Here is a 25489-nt window from a genome sequence, read left to right as displayed (position 1 = left end):
TGGGCCAGCGCCTGAGGGAGGCGTCGTTGTTATCAGTAGCAGTGTTGGGCCTTCCTCCCGCCAGCCCCAATGCAGCCGCCGCCTCCGCAGCAGCAGCCTGACTCAGTGGCGGAGGCGCGGGAGGGGAAGAAGATGGTGCAGCCAGCAATGCTGCCTCAGAGGACTGGCGACAGCGGCAGCAGCGGTGCCTGCTTGGAGGACATCCCGCCCAGCCTGCTGGCCCAGGCGACGACGCTTCCCCTGGCCTCTGCCAGCGCCTCTGTCTCGGTATCCTCCTCCCCTCCCGGGGTGCCTCCGCCGCAGAGCCTGGCACTGCTCTCGCAGGGAGGAGGAAGCGTTGGGGATCTGGCGGGTGCCCAGTTGAAGAAGAGCAGCTTCTAGATCACCAGTGTGACCCCGGCACAGATCTCAGCCAGCCTCCGCTCCAACAACAGCATCGCTGAAGACATGGAGAGCTATGACATCCTGGACGAGTCGCACACTGAGGACTTCTCCTACTCCGAGATCCTGGATGTCTCGCTGTCCCGGGCCATCGACTTGGGGGAGCCCAAGTGCAGCTCCTCCGAGGAGACGCTCAACAACTTCCACGAGGCTGACAGCCCCGGTGCCGTCTCCCCCAACCAGCCTCGCCTGGCCCAGCAGCCCCGAGGCCTGACCAACGGCAGCACCCACCCGCCACCCCACTACGCCCACGGGGGACACTCCCAGCCTTCCTCCCACGCTGGGATACCCCCGCCCATGTCCGGAGGGGCCCCATCCAGCCCATCGTTCCGGAGGCTGCCCATCGCGGGGAGCTTGGAGAGCACCAGGCTGGAGTCTGCGGGAGCGTCCTCCATGGCGACTCTTGCAGGGGCCACCGTTGCTCACTTCCATGCGGGAGCCGCCTCTGCCGGGGGAGCCGTGGCCGGTGCAGCGAGTGGCAGGGCCCGGCAGGTGGGCAAGACCCTCACGAACCTTGCCGCTGCTGGCAACAGCATGGCCCTGCCCGGAGGGAACCACCCTGGGAATGTTTCTTTCTTCGCATGCCGTTGGTAAATGTGCCCGGTTCAATGTCTTTCCAGCAACTGAAAATTGTTTCTCACATGGACAGTTATATGTTGCGTGTTCTAGAGTTGGCAAACCAGACAATCTCTATATCTGCACAGACAAAAAATATTGTGTACACCCACAAGCCTTGTGAAATTAAACATATCAGAAACTTGCGCTTTCTCTTTTCTTTCTTCTCCATTTAACCAGACTGGGCCACAGCAACGCATGGCCTGGTATAGCTAACATTGATATAAAACTAGAAGGTTGTGTCCGTGTCTCCCTCTTCCTTTGGACAATTTCGTTGTATTTATTTTGTACAATGACAATAAAGGCTATGCTATACACCAGCTGCATGTTTCCTCCACATTAAACCTCTTCAGTTTCACCTTCCAGTCCGTGGGTTTCTCTTTTATCCCCTGATAGTGTCGGAAGGAAAAACAGGTCCAGTTCCAAGAAGGGAATAAAATGGAGGTTGCTTAAGAAAGGAGGTTTATTCACACCTAGAAAAAACAGAAGATCCTACAACGGATATGCAGGACACGGGAGGGGCCGGAGCTCTGCCAGCGGGGGGAGAAGGGGCAATACCAAGAAAGCTCAGATCACAAAAATGAATAAGAAAATCTCATTGTTATAAACTGACCGAAAGTAGTAATGGAATTATATGTGGATTATATATGACTATGTATTAATGTTTTATACTCAGATGTATACTATGAGTTTGGAGGGAGGGGGCGCCTACCACACTTTGCAACTGCCAAAATTTGTATACCTTTCTGTTCTGACCCCCCCTTCCTCCGTTGCCCACACAGTACACACACTCTGGAACAGTACAAGGGAACAAGGTTTATTACACCAACAGACAAGAGGCTTTGTGGCAGCAAGCCACCAAGACAGAACTCACAAAGACAGAACACACAAAAGCAGCAATCCAGCTTGCCAGGATCCCAGACTAGAGTTGCTGTCCAAAGTCCTTTGTTGATTGCTACGCAGAGCCTGTCCAGAGTCAACCCTTTTATAACCTAAAAAGGGCGTCTCCCAACAGCACCTGAGAGCTCTTTACTGCCTATAATTACGCCCACGCTCCTTGCATTTGTGGGCGCGCCGGAAACGAGCATCCCGAAACGCCCTACTAAGTCCTGAGTCACTATCCTCTCCGCTGCTCCAAGGCAGGGCAACGGGAGTCCTCCTCCTCTCGCTCTCACCGCTGCTCCATGCCTCTGGCGCCACCTGGTGGCCGACCAGACTCTCGGATTCCTGCTCAGCCTCCGAATCCTGTCCAGGATCGCACATCTCTTCTGTAGCTGACTCGCATGGAGTATCACTCTCGGAGTCTGGTGACAGCGGCACCGGCTGGGCCACAACACCTTTCCATTACCTTTTCCCTTATAAATGTTAAAAAAACCAATAAAATTAAAAAAAAAAGAAAATAAAGAAAGGAGGTTTATTGACAGGCAGAACCAAGAACGGCCTGCAGTTAGAAGAGAACAGAGCTGGAAGGGACCTTGGGGGTCTTCTAGTCCAGCCCCCTGCTCAGGCATAGGAGAAGGTATATACCATCTCAGACAAATGGATGTCCAGTCTCTTCTTTAAACCCTCCAGTGTTGGAGGATTTACAACCTCTGGTGGCAAGGAGTTCCACCGGTTAATTCTCCCTGTCAGGCAATTTCTCCTGGGATTGCTTCTCTCCTTGGTTACTTTCCACCCTTTGCTTCTCATCTTCTGGGGCTTTGGGGGGTAGTTTGGGCCCCTCTGTTCCCTGGGGAAGCCCCCCCCCCAAATTCTCTTCTGGGACAGCCGAGGAAAGAGCGGGAGGAGCGGGATTTCGGTGCCGTTTCTTCGGCGGGTCTTTTGAGAGAGAACGAAAGAGGGAGATTCCTTCACATTTGGGGAAACGGGAAGGGGCCGCTTCGCCCAGACGTTCCGAGCAAGGAAGACGCATGTTTCAAGGATGGAAATCGCCTTTTTTCTCCCGTGAAGCGAAGCAGCGCCTTTCCCAAGAGAGCCGAGCGGAGGATTCCCTCGGGAAGGGGGAAGGGAGGCTGGGAGTGAGGATCCGGCTGGGCTAGGAGGGATCCTTGACGACCTCCTCCGCCTCTTCCATGGCTTCCCTTCGGACGTGGGGGTCTCTGTCTGTGACCCCCACGCCTCCCCTGCTTGCGGGGCTGCCCCCTCCCCCCTTCCCATCCAGGGCAGAAATCTTCATCTGGGAAAGGAACGAGGGGGGGGAGTTGCAGGGGGAGGGGGGTGTCCCGGCCAGATGCTTCCAGCCCCAGAAGAGGAATCGGGGCTCTGAATTGGGGAGGGGGGGGGGAGGAAGCGTTTTTCTTTCAGATGGGAGTGGCTAGAACGAGCGGAAAGAACCAATGGGAATTCTCCCACGCTGAGCGTCATCGGTCTCCGGGCAGAATCCTTTGTGACTTCACCCCCAAGGAGGAGATTGTTCGGCCCAGAGAGAGAAGCGGGAGAAAGTAGGAGAGGGTATGGTTCCAGTCGTGGGGGTGGGGGTGGGGGGGCTGCGGCTCAAGAGTGGGGGGGTCATGGCAGGCCCAGAAGGGACCCTCCACTTTCTTTGCTCTCTTCCTGATTCTCATCCGGGGATTCCCGCTTTCCCCCCCCTCCCTCTTATCCCCCCACCCCACCCAAATTCAAATCAAGAACAGCCATTCTTGAACCAAAACCGAGCTCCTATTTGCGGTGGGTCAGAAAACCCCACAGCTCTGGGGGTACAAGCGGCCCTCCGGCAGCCTCTTTGCCAGGAAGGGCGAAGGTTCCGGGGGGAGGGGGCGGGGAGGGCAGTGACCCCACATGGTTGCGGGAGGGGGACTCCCAAAGACGAAATGTATGTTGTGCCTGTATGTGTGAAGGCGCCCAAGGACTCCCTAGCCAGCCCGCTCGAGACCCCCAAGGACTCCCTGGCTGTGGGGCTGCTGCACCTTCCCATCTCTCATCCCCCGCAGCCCCACTCCACGCCGGATCGGGTGGGTTGGGGAGGGCCAAAGAAACCCTACACTCCCCTCCAGGGCTGCCATGAACCCCGCTTGAGCTACAGCCCCCCCAAGGCTGAAATTATTCCCCCTCCCACTTTCTCCGCTTCTCTCTCTGCCAACTGTCTCCTGCATAGGTGAAGTCAAGGCAGGCTCTGCCCAGAGACCGATGATGCTGCCAAAGGGAGAATTCTCATTGGTCCTTCTGCTCCTCCTGGACACTCCCTCTTTCGAATCCCGAGGGAAACGCCCACTCCTAACTCTTGCCCCCACCCCACCCCAAGTGACTGGGTGGGAGGGTGGGCTTTCGGGCCCTGAATTATAACCGAATACAGAGCCCCCAAAATCGGTTGCATCTACAGAAAAAGGCGTCGGAAAGCGAAAGCAGGAAATTGAGGCATTTTCAGACCTGAATCTACAAATCCCTCCCCCCCAAAATGTAAGAAAAATAATAGATCTACGGCCGGCAGGAACAGCGACCAGGTCTTCCTGCAGTAGACGAAGGATACTGCATTCCTTGTGCTGATACAACTACGAGGGTCTCCACAGGAATTGTGTGATTGGCGGGTGAGGTGAGTGGGGTGGGCTTCCCAGGGAGAGAAATGCCGGGACTCCCCTTTCATTTACTTTATTAAGATTCCCCCCGATAAAGATTGACTCGTTAGATGTAGTCTATCCTCTCAGATCTACGAAATATATTCATTTGCATTTACTGATATTTATTGATGCTTCTAAACCTCCCGCCTCCCTCAAAGAGGGGCTCTCGTGGGGGCACAACATAACACAACCAACCATTGGTGAGATGACATGACAGGGAGCCACAGCAGAGGCCCAAAGAGCCGCACACGGCTCCCGAGCCACAAGTTGCAGATACCAGACTAGATAGAAAATTTCTAAGGTCCCTTCCAGCCTTTGAGACACTACCTCTCCCTTCTCCCCCCCCCCCCCGAAGTCTTCCGCCTACCCAGCCCCTACTGCATAGTGGGGGAGGGGGAATCCGGGGACTGTTCATAAAAGGGAAAGCTGCTGCAGACACTCGGGCTCTGCCTGAACCTCCAACAGGCTCCGCTCCTGCACTCCTTCAGGGAGATGATTCTCCCCCCTCTGAAATGCCCCCCGAATGAGCTCAACAGCAGCCATTCTGGACCCCAAACTGTCCGATTTGCGGTGGGTCAGAAAACACCACAGTGCTGGGGGTAAGACCACTTCCCCGGCAGCTCCTGTGCCAGGAATGAAGGGGGTCAAAGGTCAGAGGCTTCCCCAGAGGTTTCACTTTAGGGGCCAGGAAATGTGGGAATTGGTATACAACACAGACACACAAATCCATACACAGCAGCTGAGTCTTGCAAGCCACGGAGGACTCTGGTCTGAGCAGGTCATACTGGGCTGAAGCCATGTTGACTGCTAGTTATTTAATGAATAGGCTGTGATCTATTAATGATGCTATATGGGAGAAAGCCATCTCTGTCACGTTTAAGGGTGTTTGGAAGTAGTGTGTGGGCGCGTATTCCAAAAGCAGTCAGAAGAAAGGGAAACAACCAAGGGCTAGAGAGGTTTATGGGCTATGAGCCAGGGCTTTCAAGAGCTACCGCTTTAGCGACGGGAGCAACAGAATTGTGATTTCCAGGTCTGCAAGTTTTGCAGAGCAAAATTGGAACAGACTTGCTGCAGTTTTTTGGAATGGTTCACTTAGGGATGGCGATCCACTTAGTGATGGTAACTCGCTTAGTGACCGTAACTCACTCAGTGACTGCGTCAGCATTCTGGGAGGAGGAACTGAGCAAGCTGCGAAGAAAGGGAGGGTTGAAGCACAGGAGCAGTCGATGCCACGCAGGTCAGAGCGACGGAAGAAGGGGATTCCACCTGACAGGCGTTCTGCGAGTAAAGTTAAAGGGCATAACGTATGGAATGAGCCAAGAAACCATAAGGAAGTGCTGGCATTACCTAGAATAGAACCAGAAACGTGGAAAGAAGCCATAGGCAAGGAAATGAAATCCGTGGGGGAACATAACGCCTTCACTTCCATGACTTTGCCACAAGGTAGCAAAGCCGTAGGATGCTCCGGGTTCAGCCCGGTTCAGCCCAGGCCAGTAGTGAAATTCAGGCCTGCGTCGCAGAACCGGCAGAGACCCAGGCCTGCCACGCCCCTGAAGCGGTTCCTTCGCCACTGCTGGGCCGCCGCCATTTTGGATTTTAGTGACTGCGTGTGCGCAGTTCACTGTAAATTGCTCTGCACGTGTGCGAAGAAGAACTTACATTGAACAGAGCGCACACACAGGTTGCGAACCGGTAGTAGAACCGGCAGCAAACCACGCCTGGTGCTCCCCAACAATGAGGTACCGTCTAAAGCGACGTTAGTGGCACAAGGTTTTTCACAGCTGAAAAATGTGCCCTACGGTGAGGTGTTCACGCCTGCAGCTAAGAGTGAAAAGCACATAAAGCTGTCATTAGCGTTGGCGGCAGTGCAAAAGGCCGCCCAGTTTCCTCCCAAAAGCCTCCCGTGACGGAGCAACCGTAACTCCCGGAGGGGAGGAGCTGCCTCTCTAACATCCGCAATGCAAAGTCTTATCTTTAAGGGGGGGAGAGATCTGGATAATCCCTTGTTCACCTGGAGGGATCCAGCGTCTCTAGATCTGTAGAAAGCCGTGTGGGGAAACCTATTTGGAGGGCTTTCTCCTCTCGGGAAATATCACACAATCTATTGATGGGGAGGGGGCTCCTCTGACTCCCCCCCCCCGGCCCATTGGGTCTTTTTCCTGCCTCCAGCAACTCCCACCCAACCTCCTGCAGGTGACTTTCTCCTCTTCTTCCTCCCTCAATCTGAACCTCTCCAGTTGTTAAAAATCCTTTAATTTTCCCACATTGTTTCTAAACAAATCCCCCTGCCCTCAGCCTCCCCCTGCGTGGCCTCAATGCTCCAGACGGACGAAAGGGTTGAAATTTCAGCCAGATTTTCCTTACGCGACACTCCACAATGAGGGGCCATCAAACACCGAAACACACCCACACGAAACACTAAAGCTTCATCCAGGTTTAGAGACACTGCAGGAGGGGAAAGGGGTGTTCCTGTCATTGGGAGAGGGGGAGTGAGCAATGCAGGTCTCTAAACTGCCCTTCCTTATCGCCCCCCCCCCTCCCCTTGTGACATTTCACACAATTTGTGGCCAGGGGCTCCCCCCGCTTTGCTGCCTCCCCCCATGGTGGCCCCTGGTCAATAGGAAACCTCTGCAGGGAGGGAGGGAGGGAGGCCTCCCCTATTGATTAACCCTCTAATTAAATCAATTAGAGATAATTTCCATCATGTCACTCCGGAGCCCCCCTTTGCAGCCCCCCGGCTGAACTCTGACCCCCTTGGAAGTCCCAGGAGAGGAGGTGGGGAGGCATCATCTGGCCCCTCTCAGCCTTCTCCCCGCCTGAAAGGGGCGGAGCCTCCCTCCCCCCCATCCCTGCCCATCAACCACGCCCCTGCAGTGTGGGCCTTCATGGGGGAGGGGGAGGGAGGAAAAACTGAAAGGGAAGGGGTCTGTTATCCCCCATAGATTCTCCACAAATATTTACACCAAAGATTTTATTTCATATTCTAATTTTCTTCCAAATCTTGAACACTCGTGAGTTAATCCAGTTATCCTATGCAAAAGGATATATACGGTATATATTTCCCCCTCCAGCTGATGGATTTCTGGCTTTTTCTGCAATCTTTGGAAAGACGGATGCTCAACTGCGGCTGGACCTCCTCCTGCTGGGACTCCCCGGCTTCCACTCTTTCTTTTCAGGGAGGCCGTAGAGGCCATCTAGTCTGGCCCAGGCTTGCCTGTCGTCCCAGACCTCTTCCCCCCCCCCCCCAATCACAGCAACAGCTGCGACCCTCCAGCTGACATCCCTCTTGCCCTTAGGCAAGATCACCAGATCTAGGAAGATCCCAGAGGCTGTAGGGATCTCCAGCCAGCCTGAGATCCCCCATTCTTCAGCAGTGACCCATCCTGGTCTGCGGCTTCCCCTGCAACCTTTATCAACCCCCCCCCCCCCCGCTCAAACACAACAACACAACTCCCATCCCTCGGGGAAGGAGGCCCAGAAAACGGGCCGTTTCAGAGATGCTGGGAGGGCAGAGAAGCCATCAAGGGGGATGGGGGGGAAACAGCCCCCTCCCCCATATTTGTATCTCAGCAAAGGCTCTGCTGGACAGGCATGTAGGTGCACACACACACACACACACACACACTTCTCCTTAAGGAAGCGGCAGTGAAGGCCCTTCAGTCACCTGAGACCACTTGAGAGCCCTATTCCAGGACTGACCACTCAGCCCCACAGTCCTTCCTGCCTTCGGGTCCTCTGGGCAGCGGAGATTCCAAGGCTCTTCCACAGCCTGGGGTGCTGCTGCTAGGGTCTCCCCCCCCACACACACACTTCATGTCCTGGGTGGAGGTCCCCGTCTTGACCTGGGGGGTCCCCAACAGAGCCGTGTGTGTGGCCCCTCCTTTCACAGCTCGTCCCCCTCAGAAAAGGGCCCGGGCGATCCTTCGGCCGGTGGCCTTGATCTTCGGGAAGGTGGCGCAGATGTCCATCTCCCTGGCCCGGGGGCTCCTGGGTGGGGGGGTCGGAGGGGGAGTCTTTCTCGGGGGGCCCTTGGGCCGGAGCAGGAAGTCCAGGCTGAAGCCGTTCCTGGCGTAGAAGACGTTTGACATGGGGGGGAAGACCAGCTCTGTGGGAGAGAGAGTGTGGGGGGGGCGTCAAGGGGGCAGTCCCAAGGGGAAGGCCCCTCCCTCCTCCCCAGCACCGTCCCTCCAGCAATCCCCCCCCCCATCTGGACCACCAAGGCTCCCACCCTCAGATCTGAACTGGGACACAGGACCTTGGGATCCCTGAGATGTCGCCCTTCCCTCCCAGGCTGACTTCCCAAAAAAGCTCTCCACTGGCCACTCGCCCCACCCGCCCAGCCCTCCTTGTGGGGCAGCCCCACCAACAGCCTCCCTCCTCCCTCCTCCCTCCTCACCTCGGCCATCCGGCAACAACTGCACCAGCTCGTAGTCTTGTGCCAGATTCTGGTCCTGGTTGTGTTTCTCCAGCACCTTTGCCACCACGGTGGGGGCCTTATCCTGGCTTGTTACCTGGGGAGGAGCACGGAGAAAGGGGGGTCAGCCAGAGGCCCCACGGAGGCCTCCCCCAGAGGCAGAGTCTATAAACTGCCCATCCAGGCGAGGAGATAGGCAGCACATGCATTTAATAAAACAAATACAGGTAGTCCTTGACTTACAACCACAACTGAGGCCACCATTTCTGTTGCTAAGCGAGAGAAGTGAGTTTTGCCCCATTTTTATGAACCTTTCTTGCCACAGTCCTTAAGTGAATCACTGCAGTCATTAAGTTGGTAACATGGTTGTTAAGTGAATCCGGCTTCCCCCTCTACTTTTGCTTGTGAGAAAGTCGCAAAGTGGGAATCCCATGAACCCGGGACACAGAAACGGTGTTGCCAAGCATCTGAAGCATTTGATCAGGTGACCGTGGGGATGCTACAACGGTCGTTAAGTGTGAAAACCCCCCAAATCCCCCCCCGCCTCGCTCACCAGGATGCTCTTGTAGAGGGTGCCGTTCTGCAGGGCCATGCTGACCCGGATGATGCAGCAGTCCGAGGGGGAGGCGCCCCCCTTGTCGGGGGCCTGGGGGTAGACGGAGCCGCAGGAGGCCGAGCGGCGGTGGCCCTTGATGAAGCCGCCCCCCGTGGCAGGGAGGGCGGCCAGGCCGTCCGCGGGGGATGACGGGGGCGACATGTCCAAGGCCGAGACGGAGGGCCACTTGCCCTGCGGAGGAGGGGAAGGGAAGTGAGGCAGCGGGTTCCGGGAAAGGGCCCTGCAGGGTCCCAGCCATGGAGACTCACCGGGGAAGCTGTCCTGTGGCCCCCCTGCTTCAAAAAGGGTCCTATCTCTTCCCCCTCCTCTTCCATTCCTCATCCTTCCTCCTTTGTCCTCGTTCTCTCTTCCTCCTCCTCCCATTTCCTCCTCCATCGCTGCTCTTCCTCCTCTTCCCTTTCTCATCCTTCGTTTGTCTCCTCCTATCTCTTCCCCCTCCTCTCTATTTCCTCCTTCTCTTCTCTTCCTCTTCCTTCCTCTTCCCGCTCTTCCATTCCTCAACCTTCCTCCTTTGTCCTCTCTCTTTGTCTCTTTCTCCTTCTCCTCCTATCTCCTCCTCCACCTCTTCTCTTCTCTTCCTTCCTCCTCCTTCTATTTCCTACCCCATCTCTTCTTTCTCTTCCCCTCCTCCTCTTCTCTTCCTCTTCTCTTCCTCCTCTCCCCCTTATTCTGTGAAGAGGAAAGTATCTTCTGATCTTCATTGCCTCTCCACAAGGAGCACTGAAGGATCCCTTTAATGTGCCCCTGCCCCCTATTTTCCTAGGATGACGGACTCACAGGGGCAAAGTCCCCTTCCATGCAGGGGGCCACGAAGCATGGGGAAGGGGCCCTTCGAAGCCCATCACTTCTTGGAGAACGGGTTTGGAGGGGCCCAACAGGACCCCATCAGAGAAAGAACTCTGCCCTCCCTGTGGCTTCACTTTGAAATAACACTGAGGACTAGAAACTTGGGTGAGCCAGTTGGCTCAGCCACACTTGACTCTGAGGTCTTTTCACTTTGGGGGTCAGCCTTCCTCCCCCCCCCCCACTGAAGGGGCAGAGTGGGAGAGTCTGGGGAAAGGATGGGCAGTCCTCACTCACCTGGACTGGTTGGTGTCCCCCCAGGGCGGTAGGGGAGGCAGCCGACGGGCCCAGAAGGTTGGGTGAGACGTGGTGGGAGCCGCTTCTGTCCCAGGGCAGTGGGGCACTCACTCCCAGCGAGGTGATCAGGCTGGAAAGGAAACCGTGGAGTGAGTGGGAAATGGGGGGGGGAGGAAGAGACCCCGGAGACCCTCCCCCTCCCGGTCCTTACTCTGTGCAGCGTGTGATCACCAGGGTGGGCTTGCTGGGCTTGGGGGGAGCCCCTCCCTCGCTGGGGGCCTCAATGGCGCAGGAGAGCCGGTAACTGGAAGGGAGAGAGGGTGGTGAATAGGGAAGGGGGGGAGGACGGGGGAGGGTCTGGGCCCAGCCCACCCACCCCCTCCAGAGCCCCCACCCCCACCTCTGGGTCTCGCTGAGGGGAGGCAGGCACCGCAGCCATCGCTGGAAGGCCCAGTCGGGGGCCAAGGTGTAGTTACGGCACTTGGCCTGCAGGAGGCGTAGCCGGGTGAGGATGTCAAACTCCTGCAGGGAAGAAGGAGAAGAGAAAGGAGCAGGGGGTCCTTCCAAGGGGGTGGAGGGGCCAAGGGGGGGTCTCCTACTCCACCCCCACCCCCCTCACACACACACACACACAGCTCTTACCTTCCGGTGCTTCTCAAAGTTGATGTAGCCGCTGGTCTGCAGAGAGAGCCGAGAGATGCCCGGTCAGCCCCCCAGGCCTATGCTTCCCCACACCCCCTGGGAGCTGCGCCGGTCACTGCTGAGTCCCACCGCCTGCATCACACACACACACACACACACACACACACACACACACGGAGGGTCTGGGCCAGGTGGCAATTGGCTCAGTTGATCAGCTGCAACTGCGTCTCCTACACCGGGGGTCTCTAACCTTGGCCACTTTAAGACTGGTGGAATTCTGGGAGTTGAAGTGGCCGGAGTTAGAGACCCCTGGCTTACCCAATTGCGGAGTTCCGTTTCAGGCATGTTCAGAGAGGGGGAACAATTCAAGGAGCCCCCGAGGCATCCGGCTGGCGAACGCCCCTCCCCCTCCCCAAACCCTATCGATCGCTTTTTGCCAAAGTGACACGTTGTGGAACTGGTTGAATTCCCGCCTCCCTTCGAAGCAAAGGTTTTGAAGCCGATCTTGTTGCCAAGCCTTCTGTTCCCATAATCCACAGCAACCAACAAGCAGGGGGGGGGGGGAGCTGCTGCAGGCCCCCTTGGAAGAGGCTGACGCAACAACTACAATGGTGCCCCAAGTATTTGTCGCTAAGCAAGGATGTTGTTAAGTGAATTTTGTCCCCCTTTTTTGACCAGAGTTGTTAACTCCACCACTGCAGTTGCTAAGGGAATCATTGGTCGTAAGTGTGAAACCCAGCCCTGATTCACTTTTTCCAATGTCATCGTATCTCTGGACAATCGACCGAGGGGGTTGTAACTTGAGAACCATCTACACACACAGCCTTCAGCCCGATCGGCCAACGCTTTGGGCGCCCAACAGATGCGCCAGCTTTGCTGCTCTGCACACACAGGCCCCTCCCTCTGCCACCCAAGCCCCCTTGCTGGGGGAGGGGCAGCAGCAAAGCCCCTCTGGCTCTTCCCCCCACCTCCCCGGACTCACCTGCAGGCGGGTGGGAGTGGCTGCATCCAGCATCACCAGGTCCTTCAGGAAGGTGCCCAGGTAGGGGATCACGCCCTGCAGGGACACCGGAGGGTAAGGACCACGCCCCCCCCCCGTCCCCGTCCCCGCCCTGAGACCATCCCCCGCCCTTCCTTGAGATCAGACTCCCCCCTCTCACTAATGGGCGTTGTTCCAGTAGCCTCCGCTGATGCTTGCGATGGGGGAGCTCGGCCCCTCCCACTGCCGCTCCAGGCCCTGCTTCCTGGGGGAGCAAAAGGGAAAGAGCTGGGAGGAGGAGGAAGCACCCCCCCACACACACACACTAAGAGCCTCCCCAAGGCCTACAGGAGCCCCCATAATGCAGCACTGAAATGTGGTGGTGGGGGAAGTCACAGCAAACATCCAGCTTTGATCCACTGCCAAGCTCCAAATCCCCTTCAAGGGTTTTGGAGGGAGGCCCCACCCCCTGCTAGGATGCGGCCCAGGACGATGGGATTTGAAAATCCAAGGATGGTGGGAGGCAGCCATGTTGGGGTGGCCTGTGTGTGTGTGTGCGTGCAAACACTCAGTACTTACAAGCCAGGGGATAATATAATAACACAATTGTGTGTTTTCCATCCCTCCAGAAATGCAGATTTTAAAGCCCCGTTTATCCAAACGCGAACACAGGGCCCCCAAAGCTGCTTCCTCTACCTGCCTCGGCCTCTCTTCTCTCCAGCCCTCTCCTCCCATCAAGGAACGTGTGGCCGTTTCCTTACGCAGGTAGGTCACACCAGCAGCAGGAAGGGGGGGGCTTTGCTGCCCGTTACACACAACAGGGGTTCCCAACGCCTGGTCCATGGAAGGGCGCTGGGCCATAGCATGCCAGAAACCGGGCCCCACAAACGAGCGAAGCCACAACACGGGATGCAGGCAGCACACATAACCAGGGGCCCTCTGGTCTGTGGGGAATCTCCATGGAACCGGTCCCTCGTGCCCCAAAATTGGGGGGGGGAGGGCGGGCGCTGCCATACAGTATCTAAAAAGGTGAAAACCACGGCAACTGGACGTATTCAACTGAGAGACGTTTCAATACTCATCCAAGTAACTTCTTCAGTCAAAATGAGGGGGGGAAAAATGGGTTAAGCATAGAGAGTCAATTTGCCATACAGACTGCAGGGGCTTCTCCCCAAAAATGATTTACATATGGCTCTTCATTTTGGGGCAAAACCCCTGCAGTCAGTATGGCAGAATTAGTTATTCCAATGAATAACTCCTTGCCTAACACCCCAAAAAATTTCATTTTGACCGAAGAAGTTACTAAAATGAGTAACGAAATGTCTCTCCGTTTAATAGGTTCAGTTGCCATGTTTCTACCCGTGTTAAATACTTTTAGCCTAGTTGATTGAGTCTTCATTTACATGTTACATGCAGTTGTTTGCCGCTGCCAGGTGTGGTTTTTCGCCATGGGAGTTGATTTACTTATCACGTTTCTGTACCACCCATCTTACCTAAGCGATTCTCGTTAGTTTCTTGGTAACTGAATTGTTTCCTGCTTGGTTGTTTGTCTGTGGTTAATCCCTGCTTATCTGGGCATTGGCTGTTGGAGGGGATCTGCTCTGGCACTCTCCTTCCTTCTTGCCGTCTCGTTCGAATGGCAAGCGGACATGTTCCATCTCTTTCTGGCTATTGATGGCTGATTTGTCTGAATGCCAACCTTACAGGAAGGAGGAGGAGGAGGAGGAGGAGGAGGAGGAGGAGGAGGAGGAGGAGGAGGAGGAGGAGGAGGAGGAGGAGGAGGAGGAGGAGGAGGAGGAGGAGGAAGAGGAGGAGGAGGAAGAGGAGGAGGAAGAGGAGGAGGAGGAGGAGGAGGAAGAGGAGGAGGAGGAGGCGGAGGAAGAGGAGGAGGAGGAGGAAGAGGAGGAGGAAGAGGAGGAGGAGGAGGAGGAAGAGGAGGAGGAAGAGGAGGAGGAGGAGGAGGAGGAAGAGGAGGAGGAGGAGGAGGAAGAGGAGGAGGAGGAGGCGATGTGGGAATCAGGCACAGCATCAAGGCAACCTGAGACCTCCGAGGGGGAAGAGGGAATGGACCTGGCAGGGAGAGAGAGAGAGAGAGAGAGAGAGAGACAGAGGCGGAGTCTGGGCTGTCTGTCAGCCCTCAGATGGAGAGTCAACAGTCCCCAGGCCTGGAGGTGGCTGATGAGGAAGAGGAAGAACAGCTGGGCCCGGTGACGTGAGGATGCGCAGAAGGCAGAGGAGAGGAGTGGAAATCTACGCGCCGGTCCTTGGGATGGAAGAACTACCTCTGCTAGCGATGCCCCACCCTAGCTCTAGGGATAAAAGGCAGGGGGGGGGGAGATGAATAGATGCGACAGACAACAATTCCTCTCCCTGCCGGACAGACTTGTTAGCCTGTGTTGAGAGAAAAACGTTTTGCCGGGGCTGCCCCTAATTAGAGGAATCTTTGGGTTAACTTCAGGGGGGTTGTCGTGTTTGGGTGAGAAAATAAGTTGTCCCCGTTTGGTGTTCATGGATGCCTCTGCTAATCTAGGTTAGGGTTAGGGTTGCCACCGTATCTGTTTCGCTGGAGAATGGCGGCCTGTTTTCTTTTTCTGGTGTTCTGGATTGCCGTAGTGTGTTTTGTATCCATCTGAATTAGGTCCTTACAAAAGTTGGGCTGCTATTTGTTTACCAAGTTACTTGGAAACAAAAAGACCAACAGGGGATGGGACCATGTCAGCAGCCAACACCCAGATAAGCAGGGATTGGCCCCAAACAGCCAAGCAGAAAACAATGCCCTCGTCAAGGACTTACGGTGGAGAAAAATCACACTGACACCAACACTAACAGCTACTGTATGGAAACAGAGAGCAAATCGCACACTCGCTAGCACTGACTGGAGGTGCGACCGAGTCTGGCAACAAAACGTCTGCAAGCGAACAACCAAAGGGCTCCACAGCCCAATCCTGAGCTACGGAGATTGTCTCTTCCGTTGCTGCCAGCCAGGTAAGCGGGGATTAATACCAGACAAACCACCGAGCATCAAACAATGTCAAGGAAGTTCCAAGGGGGGAAATCACACTCCCACCAACACTGGCAAGATATTCTATATAAACGGGGAGCAAACCCCACACTCCCTCCCACGGATGATGCCACCTAGTTGGAAAGCAAAACGCCTCACAAGCAAACAACCATGGTTCCAGCCATCATGGTTCAGGCCTGAGCTATAGATATTTTCTTTTACTCAAAGAGGTTTATTCCCCCCCTTCTCTTGCTGAAATTCTTGGGGTGGGAGGAAATTTCCAGCCAGCCCCTCCCACGCAGGTGTCGCACCCCCAAGTCACAGAGCGGGCAGCAGGGAGGAAGGGACCGCGGGGCCTTACCTGGAAGAGGAGCTGCCGGCTTTGGCTGTAGTTGTCCTGCTCCGAGCAAATGGTGCTTAGCTCCTCGTAGCAACGGGCTGACTCCCTGCCAGCAGAGAAGATGCATGGTTTTCTCGGGGGGGGGGGGGGGAGAGGAGGAGGAGCACCCCACCCCAGGCCCCCCGAGACCAGCCTGGTCTGACAGAAACGCTCCTGGTTGCCATTATAGGACTAGTGGGTCCTTGTTGAAAAGTGGGGCTCCAGGGAACACAGAGCCCATCCTCCACTGCGGTTCCCGGAGGCAGAGGATCCGGGCCTTCCTGGGATGGCACCTGCTTCCCCGGATTCCCTTCTCCCAGCCCTGGCTCTGCACTACGGGTATTCCTTGCCGTACGACCAGGACTGACCACAGCATTTCCGTTGCTAAATGAATTACGGTCCATTTTATGACTGTTGAGGGAATCACTGCCGTTAAGTGAATCCGGCTTCCCCCATTGGCTTTGCATGCTGGAACCTGGCTAGGAAGATCCCAAACGGTGATCATGTGACACCCCACACCCACACCCCAGGATGTGGCAACTGTCACAAAGACAAGTCAGTTGCCAGGCGCCTGAATTTTGATCACATGCCTCTGCTACGGTCGTAAGTGTGGAAAGGAGTCCTAAGCCATTTTTTTGAAGGCTGTTGTAACTTTGTAGAGTCACTAAGCGAATGGTTGTAAGTCAAGGAGTAGCCGTATTGCAGCACACTTTAAAGTCACTTTGGGGGTGTGTGTTATACCCAACAAGCAGAGCCCCTTTTTCCACAGGGGTCTCCTCTTTCCCTCACATCTGCATCTTGACTGGGGCCCTTTCAATTGCCTTGCAAGGGGGCAGGGCCCGTTTTCCTCCCACCCCACAGATCGGGCATTCAGCATGGGGCGGGGGAGGGAGGAGCGGCAGCTAGCGGTTCCTTCCTGCCCCCTCCTCACCCACCTAGAGGTCTCCTCCCAGGTCCGCTTCAGTCGGTGCAAAGGCGTGGACTGCAGGGCGGAGACCACAGCGTAGAGCGAGGAGAAGTTGCGCAGGAGGAGACACTCCTGAGAGGGGGCAGAAAAAAGAGAGAGGAGGGAGGGGGGGCGTTGGGGGTCTGGATCCAGGAGGCCGTTCCGGGAAGGGCCAAATCGGGACCCACCTCAGCCACACAGATCCACTTTTCCAGCAGCCGGGCCCGCTGGGTGGCACGCAGCCCCGTGTCCCACAGGCAGGAAAAGATCACGGCGTTGGCCACAAGGTTAAACTGAGCCACTGTGGCCCGGACGGTGGGGCAGTCCCCCTCGTGGCCCTTCTTATCGCGCTGAGACCAGGCAGAGCCAAGGCACTCGTGGGGCACCAGGCGCAGGAAGAGGTCCTGGAGGGGAGCGGATAGAGAGGAGTCACCGGAGATCGTCCTTGTCTCTCCCTCCCGCCCCCACAAAACAGGCACCACCCAACCACACATCAGGGCAGGGATGTCAAATTCAAGGTGCTTAGAAACAGTGAAGCAACGGCCCCTGGTGCCTCTGCCAGCAAACACAGAGACCGGGAGGGCCACAAGCAGACTGCCTGGACTCCACTTTCGCTGGCAAAGGGCCGCAGGAGGCCATTGTGGCAAAAAAAAGGACCTTGATGAGTGGCGTCAAGCTGGCCATGCCCACCCTGACCACACACATACACACAAGGTCAAACACAGCCCTGATGTGGCCCTCAATGACATTGAGTTTGACACCCCTGGTCTCTGGAGATTCTCAGCCATCCAGGTTGTCCCAAAGGGGCTTTTTCCAGAGGCAACCAAGACCTCCGTAACAGATAACGATCAATCAATCAAATAAAAGAAGCAACGTTGTCATTCCGTGCGTTGCAGGCATATCAGAGAAGCTCAGGAGGATCCTCAGCCAACACAACACAGACGCACACTTCAAACCCAAGAATACGCGAAGGCAGAAGCTCTTCCGCCCCAAAGAGAAAACACCCAGACAGAAACTGAGCAACGCGGTGCATGCAGTACAGTGCAGTGAGAGCCACGCGCAGCTCATGGGGGGAAACAAAACAGCCGCTTCACAAACCCGTCAGGACTTAGATTCAGCAGTCCAAAAGACAAGGCCGGATGGTTTGAAAGGGGGGGGGGGGTCCAAGAGGCCATTCATGTCAAAATTGAGCAGCCCTCCCTCAACAGAGGGGGGGGAGGGATACGACATCATCTCTCTCCAATCCACAACACAGGAGTCCTTTCGGCAGTTCCACCCCCATTTGCACCCCTCGGGTGACCCTGAGGACAGAGACGAAGCCTCCAGGGGGGCCTCTTAAGGACTCCCCAAAAGAACCCAAATGACCAGCAAGGAACATAAATCCTTCCGTTCCCCACCAGACAGCCAGAGCTGAAGAAGCTTCTTGGATGGGAAGCGAAACGTCTTCAAAGAAAAATCAGGAAGCCCAGTTGCCTCTTGGGAAAAAGCACCTCTGGGAGAGTCACAGGTAAGAAAAGGAGCACAAAGGAAGCCTGGGAAGGTCTAAAAACGCCAGGCGGAAAGGAGGCCTCTGTAGACCCTGCAATGGAGGAGCACAACCTCCAGGTGGCGCACTGCAGGGAAATTTAGGTGCACTGCAGGGAAAAAACAACTTTCGGGTTTTCCCTTGGAGAAAAATGAAGGGGGCAGCTCAGCCCTGGGCCCTCCAAGCCAGGCGTGGGGCCTGGATCCCCTGAATCCCAAAAGTCATTGCCCGCTGCCCAAAATCCTTTTCCTCCCCGCAACTCTGTGGGAGCACGGAGAGACGATGCCACAGCTGAAGTCTGGCAGCCCTCACGAGACTCACCCTGTCCTGTGCTGTGAGGTGCGCAGCCACCTCCTCCGCCTGCAGCCCCAGGATGTAGTGGGGATCAGGGTCCCCATCTTGGCCGTGGCCCTCCTCCTGTCCGTGCTCAACCGCCAGAGGGCCTCTCCTGCTCGGGGTGTCCGGCAGGCTCTTCTCGGGCCCCGGTCTGCTTCCCCAGGCCCAGTGCAGCCAGCTCACCAGCTGTTCCCGCAGGCGGGGCTCCAGCCCCATGAAGTCCTGGGGGTAGCTGTCCAGCCAGGGGCAGAGCAGTGAGGCGAGGGCTCTGTGGGGAGGGGGAAGATGGAGACACAATCAGGGCTGGACCCAAGCCCCAACTGAGACCAATGGTGCAAGCCCTCCCAACCTCGCTAACCAACCAACAGGGCCCTGATATTTTGAGATAGGCTGCTCCTGATGCTGGAGGTTCTGCAGAGCCCTCAGACAAAGTGCTGTGAACTAGGATGCAGGGGGACAGCCTGTCTCCCCTCCCCGGCCAGGTACCCCACCCTGGGTGGAGACCGGCAACCATTTGCGGGGTCAGCCCATCTTTCACAGCGGAAGGAGAAGCCCCAATTTTACCAGCAAAGGGAGGGGGGGTTGTTGGGGAGGGATGGGGGCCAGAAGGGGGAGACTCACCGCTGCAGGTCCTCTGTCTTTTGGGGGCTGCGAGCATTGGATCCAGTCAAGGCCTGGAGCCTTTTTTTTTGTGGGGGGAGAGAAACAGAGCAGCTTCAAAAACCAGAAGGATGACTCCCCCCCCCCAAGAACTGGTTCTATGGTATCTTCCCAACAGCCCTGTGAGGTGGGCCAGGCTGAGAAAGACGGGGGTCGAGGGGGGTGCAGGGCCACTGGGCAGCACCTGTGGAATCCCACCTGCGACTCCCCCCCCTGAAAGCCTCCCCCGGGACCACCGCCCACCTCTCCAGGAGGAGCCCCAGAACGACGGTCGGCTGGGCGAAGCTGCGGTAGGTGGCCAGGAAGGCCGGCCGGTAGCCCGCGTCCCCGAGGGACGGACCCTCCAGCAGGTGCCGCACCAGGCGGGGCAGCGAGCCGGCCTTCAGCGCCCGGGACTGCACAACGGCGGCGGCGGCGGGAAAGGAGGATCCCGCGTTGCCCTCGGACGGCTCCGCTCCGCCGGTAGTCCCCTCGACCTGCAGGGGGAGAAGGAGGCAGGCGGAGAGCGGGAGGAAGCGGCGGCCCGAGCCCCGCGCGAGCCCCGACCGACGGCTCCGCCGCCCCCACTTACCCCGCTGCCGGCGCCTCGGCGGGACCCCTCCGTCCCCCGCGCGCTGACGGTGTAGACGGCGCCCTCCTCCGCCTCCTCCCACGAGCTCAGCGGGGCCTGCGGGGGGGGAGGAGAAGAGGGTCTGCAGCCGCCCCGGAGACCCCCGCCCGCCCCTCGCCCGCTCCCGCCCCTCTGCCCCCTCCCAGCCAGCTACCTTGGCGGGCAGGCAGTACCAGCGCGTGCGGGTCAGCGGCGGCCCCTCGCCCGCCACCCCCGGCTCCAGGCAGCCCCCCAGGCGGAGGAGGCCCTTCATGGGTTTGGGGGCTTCCGCGCGGGCCCCTTCGGGGGCCGCCACCCACCGCCGGGCCTCGCCTGCCCCGCCAACCTGCTGCGCCTTCCGCTTCGCCGCCGCCCGCCCGCCCAGCGCCACTTCCCCAAACAGGCCGGGCCGCATTCCAGCTCCCGAGCCGCAGCAGGCAGGCAGGCAGGCAGGCGAGCTCCGGGGCCGCCCAGCAGCGGCTCGCCCACCCCGCCGGAGCCCGGCCCCGGTTGCCCCGCGCCTGGGGTGGCGGGAAGCGGAGATGCCCTCAGAGCCCCCCGGCTGCTCACCGGCTCGTCGTCCGGCTGGCGCGGCTGCTGGGCATCGGGGCTGCGGCTGCGGACGGCTCGGAGCGTCACCGCCGGCTGTCCCTCGCCGTCGCCCGGCAGCAGGAGGGAGCGCAGGGAGCGGCTCAGCATCCGGACCCGCCGCGGCTCCGGGAAGGGCTCTCGGGCGCCGCTTCCCGCGAATGAGCCCCTCGCCCGGCGCTAGCCGTCCAGGCGCATCTCTGGGAAGGCGGGAGGCGCGGACAGGCGAGACCCGACAGATCCGCGGTGCCCGGCCGGCGGCTCTAACGGGAAGCCGCGGGGAGGCGGTGCGAGGCCGGGTGGCGCCGCTCCAAAGCCTGAAAGCGGATCCGGCTGAAAGCGGAGAGGCGGCCGCCGAGCGGACCGGCTGTTGGGACGTTTCCTTCCTGCCTCGTTAAGGCAGGGCGAGCGCAGGGCGGACCCGGGAAACGCCGCAGTCGCTCGCCTGGCGAGCTTTAGGGCTGTGGGCAGGGCGGCGGCCGAGGGCGATGGGAGTTGTCGTCGTCCCCCCCCCGATGCTTGGGGTGGGGGCTCCCTTGTCCCCCCCCCCAGGACCACTTGGCAACTGGCTCCCTTCCCCTCCCCCCCTCGAGAAAGGGCACAAGGAGGCCGGGGAGGGTGGCAGGCAGAGGCGCCTGTTCCCTCCGGCAGCTGCAAACAAGCCAAGGAGGTGGGGAAAAAAACCCCCACCCCTCATTTGAACCTGCGGTAGTTGTGCCAACCCAGCCAGAACCAGGGCCCACCTGAGCCCCCCAGCGGAGCCACAAGCAGGAACCCCACAGGGGCAGCCTAACCCCCCCTCCCTCCCTCCCTCCCTCCCACTGTGACCATTGCAAGGAACCGCTCCGCCCACCGGGAACCAGAGCCATACAATGGAGTCACCTAGTAGTGTCCCCATCCAGCCGCACTACAGCAACCCTCGTCCCCAGCCAGAACCACCTGGAGCAGCCCTGGGCCTTTCATGGCCTCTGGGCCACATCTGGCTGCCCTCGTCCTGTCCACATGAGGTCAATCAGGAATCAAATGTGTATTTGCACATAAACAAATGTTGATATTTGCGTTGGTCTCAGCTTGAAAGTGGCCTTTGTTTTTTCAATTCCCATTTGGGGGCGTGGGGGGCGGCGGCATCCGTCCCTGCTTGCCTACGCACCTTCACAACCCTTTTAAGTTCGGCCCTCCACAACAGCCACAACTTCTGTGGCCCCCCTGGGGAAAATTAAGGGCCCACCCACGGAAACCCCCACCCCAATTGGCAATGGCCCAGTCCTGCACTCTCCATTCTGGATGGGAGACCACCTGGAAGCCCCAGGCCCCGCCCCTTTGGCCCAGCCACAGCCCTCACTGGGCGCCCAGCTCTGCCCCCCCCCAAGGAAGACACAGGGAGAGAGCTGTCAGGAAAACGTTTTATTAGCACAAAAGGATCACTTCTTCTTGGAGACGCCCACAGTTCTGCCACGGCGCCCGGTGGTCTTGGTGTGCTGTCCACGGACACGGAGGCTGGGGAGGGGGGAAAGAATGGGGCCAATGAGGACGACAGATCAGGAAGGGGTCCATCCACTCCACCACCACCCCGTCCAGTCCAGAGTGCGGCTGTCCGGGCACCCCAACCCACCTCCTCCACTCACCCCCAGAAGTGGCGCAGGCCGCGATGGGCCCGGATCTTCTTCAGGCGCTCCAAATCCTCGCGCAGCTTGTTGTCCAGCCCATTGGCCAAGACCTGTGGGGGGGAAAGGGAGGAGGCTCAGCAAAGGGGCCGTGTCTCCCCCTGGGGCTCTACTGCCCAGAGTCCCCTGACCGGCCTCTGTGCCCAAACATCCCCGAGGCCCTCTGCCTGCCAGTTCCGGCTCCCCCTTTGCCACCTCTCCCTCCCCAAGGAAAAGGCCCGGGCGCCTGGCTCTCACCTGGCTGTACTTGCCGTCCTTGACGTCCTTCTGCCTGTTGAGGAACCAGTCGGGGATCTTGTACTGCCGGGGGTTCTGCATGATGGTAATCACGCGTTCGACCTGGGGAGACCAAGAGGTCAGAGGGCAAACCCTGGGCAGGGCAGGAGGCTGGCGGGTGGTCCGGCCTGGGAGGGAGCCGAGGGTGGGGAAGGAGGGGCTCCCACCAGGTGATCGGCTGGACACCATTTCAACCCCACCCCATGGACACAACCCCTGCCCTCCCCCCCAGCTGGCAACGAGTCCTGGGCCGGAGGCCGGAACGATTTCTGCCTTGGAAGTAAGAGACAAGGCCTTGTTTTGAGGCTCCAGGCCCCTCCCCTCGTGGGGTGCCCAAGGAAGCGGTGGGGGTAGAAGCATAGAAGGACCTAAGAGGTCATCCAATCCCTGCACCACCCACCACGCCCTTCAGGACAGCTATTTTGCCTCCAGAGGGACCATCGGGGTCCTGGGCTCCCCAAAAGAGGCTCCGTCCACTCCAAGGACTCCCCCACCCCACCCCCTTCACCCTGCCCGCTGCTCCCCAGCTCTTCTCACCTCGTCCTCTGTGAGCTCCCCAGCCCTCTTGGTCAGGTCGATGTCTGCCTTCCGCAACACCACGTGTGCATAGCGCCTGCCCACCCCCTGCGGAGGAAAGCGGGAGACGCTCAGAGGGGGACCCCCAGGGAAGCCAGGCAGAACACCCACACACGCACCGTCCCTCACACAACTTAGCGAGTCGGGGGGGGGGGGGTCTCTCAAATTCAAGATGCGGGGGGGTGTCATGTTTTCATATCTTAGCAGAACAAAGGGGGGGCTTCCACTGCAGCTTTTCTGCCCCCCCCCCAATTGAAAGCCAACACAGCAGAGCCCCAACGGACGTTGAGCCAATGCACCAATACGATAAACGTGATTTTTAACCGATCTGCGTTGCACGGCTCAAACTTCCAGACTCCAAGGACCTTTGCTTGGGCGGGTGGAACCGGAACAGCCCCTCGATAAAGACCCATGAAGGGGGTGTCCAAACCCAAGACCCCCCACTCAGCTCTTGGGGACAAGGAGGCCGGCCTGGCCGGAGCAGAACCGGTCTCAGGGGAAGCATCAATCAGTTATGATTAATGTTATTCGATTTCTAAGCTTATGCAATCGATTGCCTTTTCTCAGGCGTTAAACCTCCCTAAGGCAACTCTGTGGGGACCCTGCGCGTACAGGTAGTCCTCAACTTACAACCGCTTACTTAGTGACCACTTCGAAGTTACAACAGCACTGAAACAGGTGACTTGGGAGCGTTTTTCACAACCCCCGTGCCATCCCCATGGTCACGGGATCAAAATTCAGACACTTGGCAACTTACTCATATTTACGACAAAGTGTCCCGGGGTTACGCAATTCCCCTTTTGCCACCTTCCGACCAGCAAAGTCAAAAGCCAGATCTGCTTAACAACCATGTTACTAAGTTAACAAATGCAATGATTCCACTTAACAGTGGCAAAAAAAAAGTCGTAAAAGTCGTAAAATGTGGCAAACCCCAAGTAGCAAATGTTTCATTTAGCAACCAAAATTTGGGGCTCTATTGTATAGTTGCAACCCGAGGACTTCCTGTACATGTTAGGGGCTCCACAGAGACATTGGCAAGAGCCGCAGGGAAGATGCCGGATTGTGACGGGGCCCCCTGGCGCCACTCAGGACTCGGCCCAACAAAGGCCCCACTACTACTCCCCCAGCTCAAGGAAGGGAAGGGCCATAACCCCCCCCCCACACACACACACCATCGCCCCCTGGCCGTCATACGGCAGCCCCACAGCCCCGCCACCCCCACCGGGACGGCCGCAGCTGCCCGGCCGCTTCTCACCCACCTTGATGGCGGTGATGGCGAAGGCGATCTTGCGCCGCCCATCGATGTTGGTGTTCAGGACACGCAGGATGTGCTGGAACTTCTCTGGGATCACGAGAGACTTGCGGGGAGAAGGAAGAGGACGTGTGAGAAACGGCCTTGCAAGGGGGGGGGGCGGACGGGACACCAGCCCTGAGGGTGGAACTGCTCGCCCGGGACACGGCTTGGCTCACTGGCATGAGACCCCTGTGCTGCCTCCATTGCAGCCCCCCACCCCTCACCCCCCCAGGACCAAGAAAGCCCCACTGAGCTCTGCTGCTCCTCAGCGCCAGAGACAAAGGCTGGAGAAGAAGGCGGGACCAGGTTCAGTATTTATTTAGCCCGGGGCACCCCCAGAGGTCATGCAAACACTGATACACAACGCTAACAAGCTGCATTACAGATAGCTCTCGACTTACAATGAACTGTGGCTCAATTAGTGACCCTCCAAAGTTATAAGCAAGTGGCTTATGACTGTTTTGCACAATTTCAGGGTGCTTTGCAAACGGCTCATATTTACGACGGCTGCACTGTCTCAATCCCCTTTTGCGACCTTCTGACCAGCGAAGTCACGGGGAAGCCAGATTCACTTACCACCCGTGTTACCAATTTAAAAACTGCAGTGATTCACTTTACAACGGTGACAAGAAAGGTCGTAGAATGGGGCAGAACTCAATTAATGCCTCACTCAACAACATAAAGCCTGGGCTCAATTGCGGTCGTAAGTCGAGGCACATAGGCATACCTCCAAACCCAAGTGCAGGTTTAAACAACGCGTGCCTATAAACTAGGTTGGCAATACAACGAGCGAGATAAAGCGTTAAACTAGGATGAAACCATGATAGAATCGTCGTAATGTAGAGCCCCAGAATCGCAGGCGTTAAAGGGGGCGACATAGGCCAGGCAGACGCTCAAGCCCAATTCAACCTGGAGAGGGTGAAGCTCTGCCCTGCACGGGGAGCGACCCATTCCAGCCCCGGGGCCCCCGCAGAAGACCCCCGGCACCCCCGACCCCACAACTGACCCTCCGAGCGCGGCCCCCGCGGCGGATGGCGGTGGATTATTGGCCTCCCCATCACTCACCATGGCTGCGAACCGGCTCCTCTCGCTCTCCACTCGGCCGGAAAAGGAAGCGGCGCAGCGCGAGAGGCCCCGATGGTAGTCCCGCCCCCGAAGCCGAAGTGAAACTACCCACACTTCCGGTGTGGCGACCATAGAGTCAGACACGGATGAGCGTCTCTCGCCGCAGCGGCCTTACACTAAGCCCTACATCACAGAGATATAAAATGTAGAGAGGTGCCCTGCGGTGCCTTGAGGGCGTATCAAACAGTC

At 58.0% G+C, this 25489-nt stretch overlaps 2 protein-coding genes across 3 annotated transcripts; both read right to left on the bottom strand.

The window, feature by feature from the left end:
• Window positions 1-7566: 7566 nt before the first annotated feature.
• RGL2 (ral guanine nucleotide dissociation stimulator like 2) lies at window positions 7567-20619 on the bottom strand (the record flags this gene model as incomplete). Of its 2 annotated transcripts, none has more annotated exons than XM_081940741.1 (17): window positions 7567-8715; window positions 9007-9121; window positions 9578-9811; window positions 10721-10850; window positions 10932-11024; window positions 11121-11242; window positions 11363-11398; window positions 12345-12419; window positions 12523-12606; window positions 15704-15788; window positions 16657-16760; window positions 16856-17071; window positions 18514-18796; window positions 19150-19209; window positions 19432-19664; window positions 19760-19855; window positions 20348-20619. In XM_081940741.1, the coding sequence occupies 17 exons, from the start codon at window positions 20474-20476 to the stop codon at window positions 8510-8512; spliced, it is 2301 nt and encodes a 766-aa protein (XP_081796867.1). In that variant the 3' UTR covers window positions 7567-8509. The 2 variants fall into 2 exon arrangements, with proteins under 2 accessions (XP_081796867.1, XP_081796866.1); XM_081940740.1 differs by lacking the exon at window positions 20348-20619 and adding an exon at window positions 19953-20192.
• Window positions 20620-21756: 1137 nt separating this feature from the next.
• Window positions 21757-25388, bottom strand: RPS18 (ribosomal protein S18). Its single transcript, XM_081939681.1, has 6 exons — window positions 25241-25388; window positions 24141-24239; window positions 22843-22929; window positions 22267-22368; window positions 21991-22082; window positions 21757-21862 (listed from the first exon to the last, which is right to left on the bottom strand). Exons 1-6 carry the CDS (start codon window positions 25370-25372, stop codon window positions 21787-21789), a joined length of 588 nt encoding a protein of 195 aa, XP_081795807.1. The 5' UTR covers window positions 25373-25388; the 3' UTR covers window positions 21757-21786.
• Between the last annotated feature and the right edge of the window lie 101 nt (window positions 25389-25489).

This window comes from Natrix helvetica (assembly GCF_964273705.1).
Source record: "Natrix helvetica genome assembly, chromosome: 1".
NCBI classification, from domain to species: Eukaryota; Metazoa; Chordata; class Lepidosauria; order Squamata; family Natricidae; genus Natrix; species Natrix helvetica.
Note: the sequence above shows the minus strand (reverse complement) of the source record. Positions and strands in the feature narration are given on the sequence as shown.